This window comes from Larimichthys crocea, chromosome XIII (assembly GCF_000972845.2).
Source record: "Larimichthys crocea isolate SSNF chromosome XIII, L_crocea_2.0, whole genome shotgun sequence".
NCBI classification, from domain to species: Eukaryota; Metazoa; Chordata; class Actinopteri; family Sciaenidae; genus Larimichthys; species Larimichthys crocea.
Window position 1 is genome coordinate 15,904,795 of NC_040023.1, and position 15,506 is coordinate 15,920,300.

The 15,506-nt window shown below is 40.5% G+C and overlaps 1 protein-coding gene across 2 annotated transcripts in view; it reads right to left on the reverse strand.

Annotated features, from left to right (window-relative positions):
- The window catches only part of kcnn3 (potassium intermediate/small conductance calcium-activated channel, subfamily N, member 3), a 54,215-nt gene that overhangs the window by 20,638 nt on the left and 18,071 nt on the right, over positions 1-15,506 (reverse strand). For both annotated transcript variants that reach the window (XM_019253958.2, XM_019253960.2), the window contains one exon: positions 14,911-15,006. In XM_019253958.2, coding sequence (XP_019109503.1) covers positions 14,911-15,006 — 96 coding nt within the window. The remainder of the gene's footprint in view (positions 1-14,910; positions 15,007-15,506) is intronic.

A 15,506-nucleotide genomic window follows, 5' to 3' on the forward strand; every position in this document is an offset into this window, starting at 1 on the left:
AGACCACTAAGTCGGCATGTCTCAAGCACATGGTACTTTAATTGCAGTTTTCCCACAGTGTGTGTTGTTGTTTTGTGTTTGTAATTGCGGTGGTTGCTCTTGATATTGTCGCCAAAGCTGTTGTTATAAGGAAGTGGTAAGAACAGGTTTCATTACAGGGGCCCTCCTCCAGACGCTGCTGACAGGATCTGGAGGGTGGGGCTAATGAGAGGAGAGGGTGGTGGAAAGAGATGGATGAAGTGCAGAGGAAATGAAGAGATAAAGATAGCAATAGGGAAGTATCGGGGAAAGGAGGACACTGCAAAAAAGAAACAAAAAAATCCTCCATCTTTTTAAATCAACTCCGTCAGTTGTGTTCATAAAGTTTTTCAAATGAGGGAGTTGTCCAGTGAAGTAAAATGATTTCAACCTGTTTCTGGCACAAAGAAATGAAACCAAACAAAATGCATCACAAAAATAAAGATTGTCCAATTTTCTTGAGGTATGATTTACATTGGAATGTTGCAATTGAGCAGTGCAACATTTTTTGGATTTAATTATAATCCAGAATGTCTTGATACAAGATTCTTGGACAGAGTAGATTAAAGAGGGAGACATAAAACATAAAAGTGTAGCACAGCCTAAAATGCAAAGGCTGTGGCACGGTGAGAGAAATGAGGAATCCCCCTGCTGTAAATCAGAGTTTACTGTATTGCCCCAAGAAACAGCCAGTGTTAACAATTGCTCTTTACCACATGATTCATCTCAAGGGCTTTAAGCCCACACAAACATTTATTTAGGAAAAAAAAAATCATACAATAACAGGTCAAACATCAAAACAAGTGGGCATGTCAGCCAGCCGCTCTGTGTCATAGCCAACTGGTCAGTGATGAAGAGGACTGAAGCTCTGCCATTTCCTCGACCACCTATGGATACAAACACACTGTGCGTTTCATCGTTATCTGTATCTAGCTCAGCAGGATGTACATGTTTTTGCTTGTACTACTGCTGTAACATGTATGCACACATATAACGGACATGTGCACACACACATATGTATCCCACACACATGCCTGAGTCATTGTGTAAGCTATCATTTGAACCGAGGGTCAAACGCTGGCTGTATTATTTAATGATTTCAGGAAGTGTGTGTGTGTGTGTGTGTGTGTGTGTGTACTGTACTTGGGTGTATTTGTGTATGCCTGAGTGAGTTTGCGAGAGAGAGTGTGCAGACCCAGCCTCGTCATGGTGACTGTTGCCAAGGCGACAACATCAAAGAGCAGCCAAGCTTAATTAGGATCCCCAGCGAGAGAGAGAGAGAGAGAGAGAGAGAGAGGGAAGGAGAGAAAGATGAGACAAGAAGAAAGAAAAACGAGGTGCAAGAAAAAAGACAGAGGTGTGTGTGACGACGAGAGATGAGGTACCGAGAGGAAAGCACAGACAGACAGGCTGTCTAACACTCTCTGCAGAGACTTGCAAAGCTTTATGTCTCTGTGTGTGCGCTCACATTTTGGAGAGATTTAGTTGCACAGTCACATTACGGGGACTCACCTCCCATTAGGGAACATAAATCTGGTTCCCATGAGGTAAACCACTGAAATTCAGGGTTAAGCTCTGTTTTGCAGCTAAAGTTAGGTCTAAGATTGAAGTCAGGGATGTAGTAGTGATGGTTAAGTCTCCAGGGAGTGAATGTAAGTCAGTGCAATGCCTTCCCAAGTGACAAAAATAAGTTTATGTGTGTCGGGCACTAAACTCCATGTGCATGTCATTTTCTGTTTCTCTGTCTACTTCTTGTTTTTTTTCCTCTTTTCCAAAATCCCTCACTCCCCTTCCTTCTCTCTCTGAATGACATCTCTCCAAATCAAAACGGAGGTGATCCAGTTTCTTGCCACTGGAGGAAATGAGCGCCTCTCCCTTCCTCTTCCCTCCGCCCTCCTGTCCTGTCCTCCCTCGCGCTCCCGCTGTCGGTCTTTTCCTGGCTAAATCGCCACGAGGAAGGGATAAATAATTAAATTCCATTAGGAAAGTAATCTGTCAATGGGAGTGAGTGAGTGCCACTGCCCCTACATGACCAGGACAGAGAGAGGGAATGAGAGAGGAGGGGATGGGAGGAAGAAAAGTAGGCAGGGATTGTCTATGTGTGTGCGTGTGTGTGGATGAGGGAGTTCATACACAAACTGTCAACTCTAACCGGAGAGAAACAGCGAGGAAGGTCAGAGAACAGCAAAGCTAAATAAACTCAGACATAAAGAACAAGCCCACCGGGAAAACTGACCAAGATGCTGCATCCTTTGTTATTTTCTTAATTTTAACAAAACATGGCATCACAGGACAGAGGGCAAGGGACAAGGAAAGGAAAAAGAAAGCAGACAAGACAGAAGGAGGGCAAAGTAAAAGAGAAAAAACGGAAGATAAGGGAGATAAAAAAAAGAAAAACGTGCAAAAATGACAGCACAGAAGATAAGCTGAGATCTCTTCCCAGGTCAAGTGTGAGGTCTGAGAGGACACTCTCTACCTCAAGCATCGCCCACTGCTACATCTGGAGTTTGCCACCCCTCCATCTTTCCTCTTTCCTCTTCAGCCATCCATGCATGCCTCAACCCCTTCCAGTCCTGGCGGCCATCGTACCTTGGTAATCGCGTTAAGTCGCTCATTGCAGATGTCTCACGGAACCAGACGCACTGCTGGCCAGAATCCTCCAAGCGAGCAAGTGAGACATGCAGGGACAATTTTGCACACATGCACGCCCCTGTCAAATGCAGCGCAGACTAAAAAAAGAGGTAGATGCTGGCAAATCAGCCTCATGTCGACATTACCCACAGGAGGGAAAAAGACTAAACTTCAGACTGGGACAGAGACGGCCCTAATCAGTGAAGGAGACAGTGACAGTGTGTGCACACACACTTTTACACACCTCTGGGAAATGTCTGGGTCCTACAGCATGGAAATCCCTGAAACAGGCAGAAAATAACTGGGACGAGCCAAACACACACGCACAGACTATACGTGATATATGCAGAGAGGATAACACGCTTTCCTCGACTGTACAGTAATTGCAGCTCTCTGGGAACACCCCTGTGGCTGTTTCTTCATAGAGGATAGAGGGATGGAAGGAGAGAGGGTGTCATGGAAGTGAAAAGAAAGTGTTGGAAAGTGTGAGAGATGAAGAAAGGTTCACGGTGTATGCATGAGTGTTGTTACTGCAACTAGAAAATCTAAAAACAGCAACTCGGAGAGAGTAAAGAAAGGATTCCACCAGTGGTGTCCTCAGACCGGGAATCTCCTTCATTGATTCAAAGAGAATATGAAAAACAAGTCTGGGTTTCTAAAAATGGCCAGAGGCCAGCAAGTCATGAATGGCATCTGATAAATTAACATTTCTTGGAAATAAGTGCGTGAAATGCTTTTTTCATGTTTACAATCTAAGGAAGACGCTGTGGTTTACCCCACTCTCATTTTCTCCTCCATTATATTTCCCAAGGCGGATGTACTTTATGCATAATCTGCAGTACATGACATCACAAAATGACCGTCCAAGTATTAGAGGTCCCAGAACAACCCTTTTTGGAAGACTACTACTCACTTTATTTTCCTAATACCATCTGCCAGCTTATTGAGTGGCTGTGAGTGCCAAGCCGGTGTCTTCCTGATCAATGGACTGCTTCTAAAATCCTCCAAAAGTAACTGAATAACACAGTTCTCTAACGCTTAAAGTGCACTAATGGAGTGGGGAAATATCTGTTTCTTCCACACTCTCTTAGAGATTCTATTTAATTCATTTCAACAATTCGTTTTTTTGCCTTTCAAGTCTGGATTTCTTGCAAGTTTATGAGCTAAAATGAATCAGTTCGCTTTAGAGTACTCTGTTTTCTTGTTGCTGGGTATGTGCAAGTTTGTGTGTGTGTGTATGTGTGCGTGAAGAAAAGAAAAGAAGGCCACTGGTGAGCTGGCAGATTAGTGAGTCATGCAACAAACCACAATCTGAAATACATGAACATGCATGCATGGACGTCCCTGGATGCTACATAAAACACATGAAAATTTGCAGATATTCAAAGTTTTAAGCAAACATTTAGTCCGGTTTTAGCTGTATGAATAATTTATCTTCTTGATTTTGAAAGGACTACTTGAAGGCTGTGGTTCATATAACAGCTGTCTTCAGAGTATTTTTCTTGATTCATCATTGGCTAGACTATTGATATTTCAATCCTCAGTCTCCATTATTCCTGACCAATCTCAGTCAGTAGATACAATGTTAACTCGAACTAATGGTGTGTGGCTGCACAGATTGGACAGTCAATCATAGCACTCTCAAAATGTCTCCTGAGCTTATGGTAGTAATAACAATCTCAGCTGAAATTCTAATTACAGTACATCTGTACAATCACAGTCTTTATCTATTAAGAATCTGTGTAAACAGATACAAGGAATGAGTGAAGATACGACAGAGATGTTTATACAAGTGAGTGAGGAAAGAAAGACATGGTCAATGGCAGTGATGAGATCTTGATGAGAAAATTATCAAATTGATTCCTAAAGAGTAGGTACAGTAGCCGACACAGTCCGGTAGGAATATGTTATAGTTACCATGGTAACAGTGTTCAAGTTCATCGAATCTTGACTGTAATAACAATATTTTTTGTTGTCTGTTTTATATATAGCGGCTAATGTATCCCTTAAGCAGAGATGAGGAGTGGACTATAACTCCTTTTTTTTTTTACATTTTCAAACTTGTAGTCCTCAGCCCTGACTCACACTGACTCTCATCATCACTTGAGGCAGTGTATCAGACATGCAGCTCCCTCCGAAGGCTTTACACAACTTTTTCACATATGCAGCAATACTCCTCAAGACCTGTAAAGACCTGGTATTGATTTGTGGAATCACTGGAGTTTAGTTAAATCTGTGTAATTTATTAGTTTCCAAAGAAATCTTAAAATAACTTGCAATGGAAAATTCATATGACATGATTATGTGATCTTTTTTTATAACCATATATAGCCATGTTTGATCTCAGTAATATTCTGGAAAGTTTTTAAGTATAAAACTGTGTATTCAGTACCTTGCACTTAAAAATCTTTGTCTTTTTTATGCAAGTTGTTTGTAGCAGTAGTTGTTTGATGTATAAACTTGACGTTGGTTCACACGGTCAGGCAGAGCTTGTTAGTGAGGTTTGACAATGATGAGTGCATTCCATTGTTGCCACCTGTGACAATAACATAAGTAAATCATAATAATGACGAATGCCATAAGAATCAGTGTGGGACTGCCCCACCCTGAACATATTGTGCAGACTGCCTTGTGCATTTGTAGAACTGTTCCTCTTGCAAGAATAAAATGACAAGGACCATTTTTGTGTATGGGTGGGTGTTTCAAATTTCAGCAACACACTACTATCTTATATTATCTTAAAATGCTTCATGCAACACTAGACAGCACACATCTGAAACTTGCAGAAGTCCATTTGTAGATGTAGGAACAAACATTTCTGTTAAGAGATGAAATTTTTCCAGACTGCTTCAAGATAAAACATCATAACTTTTTTACTGAGTCAGAGCCAGCAGGACCTGATGGCCACTTGCAGTCCAAACTAATGCTTTTTTTTAAAAATTGAACAGCCGAGCTGGAAATACCAGCCATGTCACACTGAAAACCACCAGCACAAATACTTGATAATTGCACATTTAGGTTTAAGACATTATCAGGACAAATACAAGGTTACTACTCCCACAGTGGAAAAGGAAGATACTGAAAACCTTAAACATTCCAGCAAAAATGTCTTCTGGGATTTTCCTGAATTGTCTGAACTTTGTTCTAGACTATCGACATTTCTGTAATGTTGTATATATTACTGTAATACCAGCACCTGGATTAGCATATTATGATCACTGTTTTTTGAATGAATTAAAACAGCTGTAGGCTGGTGATCAAAATGTAGATCTATAACAACGTGTATGTATGTTTCAATAAAGAAAATGATCATTACACAACATCTATAATTCTCAAATAGTTATAATTATTGATTAAGTAAATGTAAGAATAGGTCAAGTTTAAATTTATTCATAAATAATTGACATATTATTGTAATGCTGCAATGTGTTAAAGGCTCTCACAACTGTATGCGCACAACAAAAAGTAGCTTGCTTTTTAGAAAACATTATGAAAATAAGCATCCTAAGATGTCCATGTGATGTGGGGGTTATGTAATGTGCCAACCAGCCCTTCGTTTTTGTTTTTGGGGCCACCTGTAATCTTGGTGCTCATGGATGTGCAAAAGAGCGATTCCAGAAACTACATAAACGATGATCTCCTTTGCATCCTTTCCTGCTGCTGCATCGCGTTTTTGTTGTCATTATCACTGTACAAACATGAGATTAAGCAAGAAAGCTTTAGACACTACACTACAATCTAATAGCAGAAAAAGATTGCAACTAGCTGATGAGCATAGTTCAGCATGTCCTGTGCTGCAAAACTGATGAATAAAACTTTAAAACTCCCGTTAGAACCCATAACTGCATTTTGTAGAACATGCCGAACTTAACAAAATTTGGTAAGACTCAGAAGCTATTCCGGAAAAATGTTGGAACATGACTGATGCCTGTGAAAATGAAAACAACATTTGTATATTTTAACAGCACATATCTCACTATAAAAGGATTTAGAGAATGTAGAAATGTGCTAATTCATGCTGCACGGATTTAATTTAAACACACAGTAAAGTAATGAAAGTCAGCAGTGGTATTCTTTGTTTAAATTTGCATTCATTTTACATTTTGAACTTTCCAGTTTGTTGGATTAAAAATGAAAGAAACAAACCCTGGAGTGTCACTGTGGCTCTGCTGACTAAACAAGAGACAAAACTGCAATGTTTTCACTTCAAATCAAACATTTCTCATGTCAGCTCCCTGTAATTTCCACTCCAGTGCTGGAACACCTTTAAATCTCACACACTTTTGCTACATGTTGATGTCAGTTACAGCAGGTTTCCAATTTATTTATACAGAAAACAATTATCTCTCTTCTATAACTACCTCATTACTGTCAATACCCAATGAGAAAAAAGAACTCCAATTATTTTCTTTGATGGCAGTGGATAAGAAAATCTGTCACTGTATTTCATGCTGAGCTGAAATGGTTTGGGCTGTCCGCTGAGAGATTAGAAGAGACAGTGAAGATGGAGAGAGATGAGGAGGAAGAGGAGAGAAACATCCAAAGGAGGAAGAATAAGAGGAGCACGACTATAGCAGGATGAAAAAGTGGACAAGATAAAAAGAGCATGACGCTTTTTAGAGTGAGAGCAGGCAAGGAGAAGGGTAAATAGGTGAGAAGTTTAATGCTGAGAAACAAGGGAGAAGAGGAGTCAGGAAGAAAGGATGTGAAACTCAACAACAAAATTGAATTGAGGCCCAGTGGAGGTGAAGGGAGACAGATCTAATCTGATAAGCAAGAGGAGAAAGAAAGAAAAAAGAAAAAAAGGGAAAGCACACTGATGGTGGTGAGTAAGTACTGTGAGATAAAAGTCATGAAGAGGGGAGAGAGAAATGGAGATCAGTGTGTGTGAGAGGGAAAGGTGGTATGAATGCCAGCTAAACCCGATAACATCGTTCTGATCTCCAGCGACTCGGCCTCTCCAACCTTCTGCACAAATGTATATATACGTGTGTGTGTGCTATGTGTGTATGTGCGTGTAATATCCTGTTACATGATGGGCAAAATGCTCCGGCAGAGTGTGTCATAATCTGACAATGAGATCTTTATTGAACAATGCCTTTCATTTCGCACAGCATTATTTCTCATGGTGCGTATCTGTGTGTAAATGTTTGAACCATCCAACAATAAAAAACAGAGACAAACTGACATTTCTTATGTGGCTCATGTATATAAGAAAACAGGCTTGGTTCCAGCAGACAGGTCCCTAATAATGACATTAACATGCATTTAATAATCAGGTGTAGCCTACATGAAATGTCTCTGCAATGGGCTGATATGTAACTACTGTACTGAATAGTTTGAAGCTTTGAAGCTTCATTCATAATGCTGAAAGCTGGGCAGTTTTTTTGCATGTCTATTCATTATTAGACCTGTAATTTCTGCACAGTTGCAGATAAAGATTAGACTACAACAATAATATTACATTCCAGTTGTGGCTGTGTAGGACTGTATCCAGCTTGTGTAATCCAAACATTTCCAATTACTTTAAACGTCCAAAATTCAAAATGTATTTAAAAAAGATTGATGTATTCATTTGGTATTGGTCTAAAGAACAGTCTCAAGACCACTTTTTGAAGGTCTTGGTCACGGTCGCAATCTCGCCTCGTCTCTGAACTGTATTTTTACTCGAGGACTCAAGATTTTAGAAGCAAGAGTAAAACAAATGACGATGAAAGCGACAGTTCAAAAAGTTGCTCTACAGTCGCAAACACTTGCATGGCAGAGAAAACTAAAGAGAGTTCAGGTAGAGGTTTAACCACAAGATCACGAGCCAAAATCAGTATTTTATAAAGCAGCATTAAAAGTGTTTCATCACACATGGTCACGCATGGGCCTTGAGGTCATAGACAGTGACAGCACTAAATCATATCAGAGAATACTCTCTCTCTCTTTGGTATGCGAGGCTGTGCACTGTTTGGATTTCTGGAGGAGTGCAGGTACCAGCCTATCTTAACGTTGCCTGGTGACCAGGGTCGAAAAAAAATGAATGTGGGCCTCCTAGACATAATAGATAGCTAACCGTTGACGTTCCATTAACATAAACAGTTGCTCCAGGCTAACATGGGTAAATACATTTCCTTTAACTATTTTTGGGGTGTATAGTATTTGTGGCGTCATCTGTGGGTTTTTAAAATCTGACCACCAGCAGGAGTTGGGCAGAATAGAGACTGACTCATATGCATACCTGATTGTACGTGAGAATGTCTTTGATTCTCCTTGATCAAGCTTCAATAAATACTAGAGCATTAAGACATCAGAGGCTCCTGAACACTTTCTTCCCTCCTGACCTGGTGCCATTGATTTTCAGCAATTTCTCCACATCAAAAAGAATGTGAACTAGTTCTGGTCAGGTTTAAACTGAGAGCTGCACATGTTACCTACTGAGAAATAAATTGTTGTCTGTTCAGGATACTTTATCATTCCTAAATTTTAATAACCAATCCTTTGTTTAGAATAGTATATAACAAGAAATAATGCTGCATGATAATTAGTAGACTTCAAATAGACCTTGTGATCAGTGATCCGTTTTGGTAGATAAAGCTGCCATGAGTGATCAGCTTAAGAAAATCTGATCAAATCACCTTTAATGTTAACCATCAAGTATTCAGCCAAGCCATTGTATTTTATATTTGAAAATCTATGAAGAGACATCTGGGAGACTTTTTTGCTGTGTCGTGAATAGGATCTAACTTTAAAATGCACAACATTTCCTTTGAGGAAAGCAAACCCTCTGTCTCAATAAACTCTTTTCATGGTCTTGACTTGGTCTTGATTTAGAAGGTCTTGACTGGTCACTGCCTACAGTAGTGGTGTGCGATACTGCATATTTTGGTATCGATCCGATACCAAGTAAATCTGTGCTAGTATCGCCGATACCGATACTTTTCAATAAATAAGAGGGATGCGTCATTGAATTGCTAAATCTCAATTAATTTTCATGACCGTAAGTGTTTTTTGTGATGTTTCCTTTTTTATTATTTTGTTGCTCCATGTTTTTTTTTGGATGTTTTTTTATATGTTTATTCAAATTGGTAGTGTTTCCACTATACCTGACTAGCTTTTTACAAATCCCACATTTTGCTGTTGTCTCGCTTTCGACTTGAAAATACAGCCACGCGGCGCTCCTATTCCTCCCTGCCATTCTTCTGTTGGCATGCACTGCGTGTGCTGATTAACCTGAGCCAGCAACTTGCTTGTTTGTTTGCGTTGCGCGTCTAAGTCACGCCATGTGAGACATGTGACGGCGGAACATCAAAACACAAGGGGGAGGGGGAGCAAAGTGTGCCTGCTCAACAGGAGCGGCGAGTCCAGCGACCTGGCTGTTTGCTCTTTGCCGAAACGATGCAAACAATGCGGCGGCAGTAGCTCAGTCCATAGGGACTTGGCTTGGGAACCGGAGGGTAGCTGGTTGAAGTCCCACATAGACCAAAAATATGGAAGGTGGACTGGTAGCTGGAGAGGTGCCAGTTCACCTCCTGGGCACTGCCGAGGTGCCCTTGAGCAAGGCTCATGATGGCTGCCCATCACTCCACCATCTCTCTCCACATTTGCATGTCTATGCCGTTGTACTGTGTGTGTGTCTGGGTTAAAATGCATGTAAACTAAAAAAAAAAAGAAAATGAAAAAAGAATTTCCCCATTATTTATTAATTGAGGGATTAATAAAGTATATCTTCATCTTCATCTTCTTCAATGCGGAACTTTAAGTAATAAATCGAGCTCATCAGGCTAGTATCGCTCCAATACCGATACCGACTTGGTATTGATACCAATATTTGGATCGATCCACCCACCAATAGCCTACAGCCTTAACTTCCTCTATAACTCAATCCTGGACATCTTATCTGGGAACTCAACTACACCTTTCTGGCTGCTGTGAAGTGCAGAGTGTGCTGGCTACGGCTGATCTAGAAATGGGCTAAGACGCAGAGCGTTGGTGGAGCTGAAACAAGCTGCCTGTGACGGTATCCAACAGTCACTCAAAGTGACCATGCACTTGATCATGCATAACTTTATACAATTTTAACAGGTGAGTTAAAAAAAATCACCCGCTGTACCATCATGAATGTTGAAATTAGCTATACCAAAACCATTTTTTGTACCAGGATGCAAACATGTTCATTAATGCTGTGAAGTTAGACATTTTAATATGGGGGCTTATGGAGACTGACTCGTTTTGTAGCCAGCCTCAAGTGGCCATTTGAGGAACTGCAGTTTTTGTTGTAAGAGGTTGCTGCTTGGTTAATTAGTAAGCTTTAGCTGACTTGAGTTGTTAGTTAGTGGAATTTTTGAATTTGCACAGAGCTAGGCCTATCAACTGCTGCCTCCAGTCTGTCTGCTGTGGAACAAATCATGTAACACCACCTCCACCTCTTCTCGCTTGTTGCTGTGGGAGTGTCAGTGCTTACAAGCTACAGTAACAAGCAAGTAGGAGGTAATGGCTATGCAAAAGAGGGTTTCCAGAGCCTAAATGCACTATCCCACTGTTGCATCACTCTTTTGCTGTCATTATTTTTTCTCCCTGTGAGACATCCTGGCAAATGTTGCTGTTATTCATGTGTATTTCAACTTTCAACCCCTTATGTTCACATTATCAGTCTGTCCTGCATCATCTGGATGACTTTTTCATGCTGTAATAAATATATTACTCCCCCCAAAAGGGATCACTTTTGGTGACAAACCCACAGAAAAATATCATGTGCCGAAAAACGATTGTGTGCTACCTGCTTGGCAACAAACAGCAGACAGATAAAGTTAGTGACTGACTGGCTAGCTGACCACAGTGGAGCATTTACCTGCTGATGAGCCCGCTATTTTCCTCAGGAGGTGGCTAAGACCAAACCAGAACTAGGGAATGAATACTGGACTTAAAGTTGCCAGATGGCCAGAAATATGACTCTAAATTGAATGCTGATGTTGATCCATAACTGCTGGATGTGAAGCAAGTGTTTCCTAATCGTTTTTCCATATCCACAAAGAAGATATTATAGTATGTCAGTGTTTGTTAGTGTTTGTCTCCACTGTCTGCAAGTAGCCAAACAATTAGTTACTGCAGGTTTAAGGAACACTTCCCTTGTAACAGTTTTGTTTTAATTGTCACAATTATCTTTTTTTTTTTTAATGACAATGTAACCAATATAATAATAAGAATAAATTGCATGGAATAAGTTAAACTTGCATGAAGCTGATACAAATCTAAACCTCATGTTCATTTTAAACATGACTTTTTATGAGTAATGGAAAGTCTGTTTAAGTTTAAAACGTATCACTCTTGCTCTTGTCTTTAACAAAATCGTTTAGAAAGTAATATTTTGTGTCACATCTACAGATATATAACACCAGCAGTGATGTCCTTAAAGGTTCCAATGCTTCCTCATGTCAACCAAAAAAGACAAATCTTCCAGCCATACAGTATTACTCAAGTTTTACTCCAGCAATCAACCATGTACAGAACTTTTCAGCATTCAGTGATTTTGTACCATAATACTAACCACAAACTTCTTATTGAGAATCATTATAAAGTTTCAGGGTATTCCTGTAACCATGGTAACTCACAGTGCTGGAGGAGAGGGAGCGACGCTGAATGTCGTTTTTACACGATAACATCCGGACAAAGTCTAGAATAGAGTCGTTGTTTCACACGTGAAGCAACAACAGGAGACTCTCTGTGTCAGATGTGTTCTCACATGTTGACTAAACTTCAGAGTACCTCCTCTCCCAGCACTACGAGCTAAATGACTTAAATGTAAATGTAAAATGTAATTTTATAACATTGGTTTTATTCATGTAATTTTGTCCCTCAACCCTATAGCTAACTGTAACATTGTACTCACAATTTTAATTAATTGTGGGAATGTGGCAACACTGCAAAAAAGGACAACTTACGTATAGTCAGCCGATTAGGCAAGTTTTTTTTTTAAACCTCCAGATTAGACAAATTTATTTATTAAACCTTTGTGGTGTGCAAACAGTTTTCCTGTGCTATAAATAATCACCCGCATTTCAGGTGCACCCCACTTTGGTTTTTCCTCTTAATAATAAATGGCTAAACTGCTGGAACATTTGAAACCTGTCTGATTATTTTACTGCAATATCACTGTGTTCCTAGATTTCAGCAATTTTAGTAAGTGCAGTATTATAATAACCATTAGAAATGATGGCCAAAACTACAAAAATAATACTCAAGTTGTAAACCAGGATTATCCTTTTAAAGCTGTCAGTTGCTGTGGGGTAAAAAAATATTTGTAAATTATCAACATCCTCATTGAAGTTATCATCAAAAGTGATTTGAGGTTAAATCCAGACATCACCTCCCCCACCGAGCTGCTGTTCCCACCCTGTACCTTCACACTACCCTCCCCAAACTCCTAAGTTCATTTAATCAAAAGGAATGATTTCTCAAAGAGATTAACAGAAGACCATTTTATCTCTCGCTCTCTCTCATTCGGCCGTACAGTAGTGGTATTAGAATGCCTGTCACGTGCAGCAGCCACAGAGTGCGTGGGAGTATCACTGAATGTGACATCAAACTTGTGAGCAGAAATGAGGGTTCCTTTATCAATGAATGCTTCACCATATATGCAGACACACACACATGCACATGCGCCACATGTGCATACATTAAATACACAGCGGCAGCCTATTACAGATGGAGAATGGATACACAGCCCCTGTGTATGACAGTGAATAAGCAACAGCCATCCAGGTATTGATCCACAGACGGAGGGCCTGAACCTCAGAGTAGAATGCATCAGAATCTCCATCACAGACCAGCTGGAACTTTAATTGACATTTTTGGCAACATCCAAGCTGTGATGTGATGATGAAAAAAAGTCATAGCTTTAAACTAATATGTGGTTAGATGGATGAGTGTTGCTCCGTGGTTTAGCTGGTGGGAGTAATAGCTGGTGTGGGGGCACTCATTGGGTCTGATTTCCGCAAGGCTCCCATAAATAGTCAATGTGCATCGATTGCAAATGGCTTCAGAAGAAAACTACAGCTAAATGGCCGTGGTACCATTATATTAGTGAAATGACAAACAGCAAAACAGCCATCGTGAAGCATGAAAGCATTTCTGATTGATTGTTTCAGCCTTACAAGAGGCTGAGGTTATGTGTGTGCCTTGCATGTGTGTGTTTGTATGTGTCCGTGTGTCCTCTGACAGATTGTTATTGGCTGAGTGTGTATTTAACATTCGGTGGATATCTACTCGATGCATAGCCATGCAGACTGTTTTGTCGATCCCACTACGACTCTCATTAATGTCATTAATTGGCTGGGGCTGACACACACCTGGGTCCCTTGGTCTATCTCAGGAGCCTGAGGGATGGCGACATAATGTGTACACCGTTGACAGAGCTCAGATGTGCCTTTGTTTATATTTGAATAATAGTCACTATTTTGGGAAAATCTCTCTGAGTCAGATGGTAACATTGATACCACTCTCATGTCTGTTTACTAAATATGGAGATAACCATCAGCTGGTTATCTTAGCTTTGCATAAAAGACCAGAAACAAGGGGAAGCATATAGCCTGGCTCTGTCCAAATGTAACTGAAGTCCGTTTGTTGTTACGTTATTCAAATGTTCGGCACGAACAGGGTAGGGTGCAGAGCAGCGCTGTCTCCGCCCACGACAGAGGTGCATTGCTAATGAGCTACTGGCGCTCTGCAGAAGAAGAGCCCTGGGAAATGGCTCAGGTTTTGTGATTTTGGCTAAAAACTTCATAATCACAATTTAAAGACCACTGAGAACGCTTTAAAATAGCTAAAAAGGATGATTGGAGGGGGTCTTTAACAAATGAGAGGTGCTGGTAGGCAGATTTTGTTGTGTTAGGACAGAGCCAGGCTAGCTGTTTCCACCTGGTTCCAGTCTTTAAGCTGAGCTAACCCCCCTCCTGTTTTGTTGTTTCTACAGGGAATCCTAACACACTGATCCATGTTTTGTATGTTTGTCTGACGTCACAAGTATACGCAATCCAGACACTACATATAGTACATACAATTTCAACCCATCTGTCACTGCAAACTAAAAAGCAGCAGCCCGGGTAAATCTAAATACACCTGCTCTCTTTTATTTACTAGCCCACACCCCATCAAAAACTCCTCCATCGTATTTTGAAGTCTAAATGTTGACAGGTCTTCTCTTACTCACAAGCTAAGCTACTGAAGCTATCAACATGTCTATCTGTCTGCTTGTGTATGTGTGTGCACGTGTTTTACCTGAACTTCCCGTGCATGGTAGGCTATGATGAGGCCCAGCAGTATGACTGTGGACAGACTGATCAGACACTTCAGGGCCAGAGAATACATGGAGCTCTGTGGAGAGAAAAAGGACACACATACCATTATAAACGTGCAGCACAAACATAATACACATTTCAGATCGACTTTGCTGTGAAGGTTACTTCAACATTTAGAGCTTACTGACAAAAAGAAACTATGAAAAATAGCTCATGATAGACCACACTCTGTCAAAAGTCTGGTTCAAATTAGAGCGAGTCCCAGATGTTACACAATGTCCTCTGTTACTCACCTAAAATGGCATGTGTACCACAGTGGCACTGCCTCAGCATAGACAATAAGAACTAACATTTACAAACTAGACTTTCAAACGCTGAGCAGAAGTAGAAGTATGGTAGTATTCCACCCGTCAATATCACTCTGCAGGCGAGCTTTAAATCCTCTGCTTGTCTGGTTTCATAGGGCTTATAATCAATGCACTAGGGAACTTCGGATCAATACAGCTCATAGCACTTCAGTGGCTTCTTTAACCCCCTCACCTCACACACTCAAAGCACAGCAACATTTACCGGAGT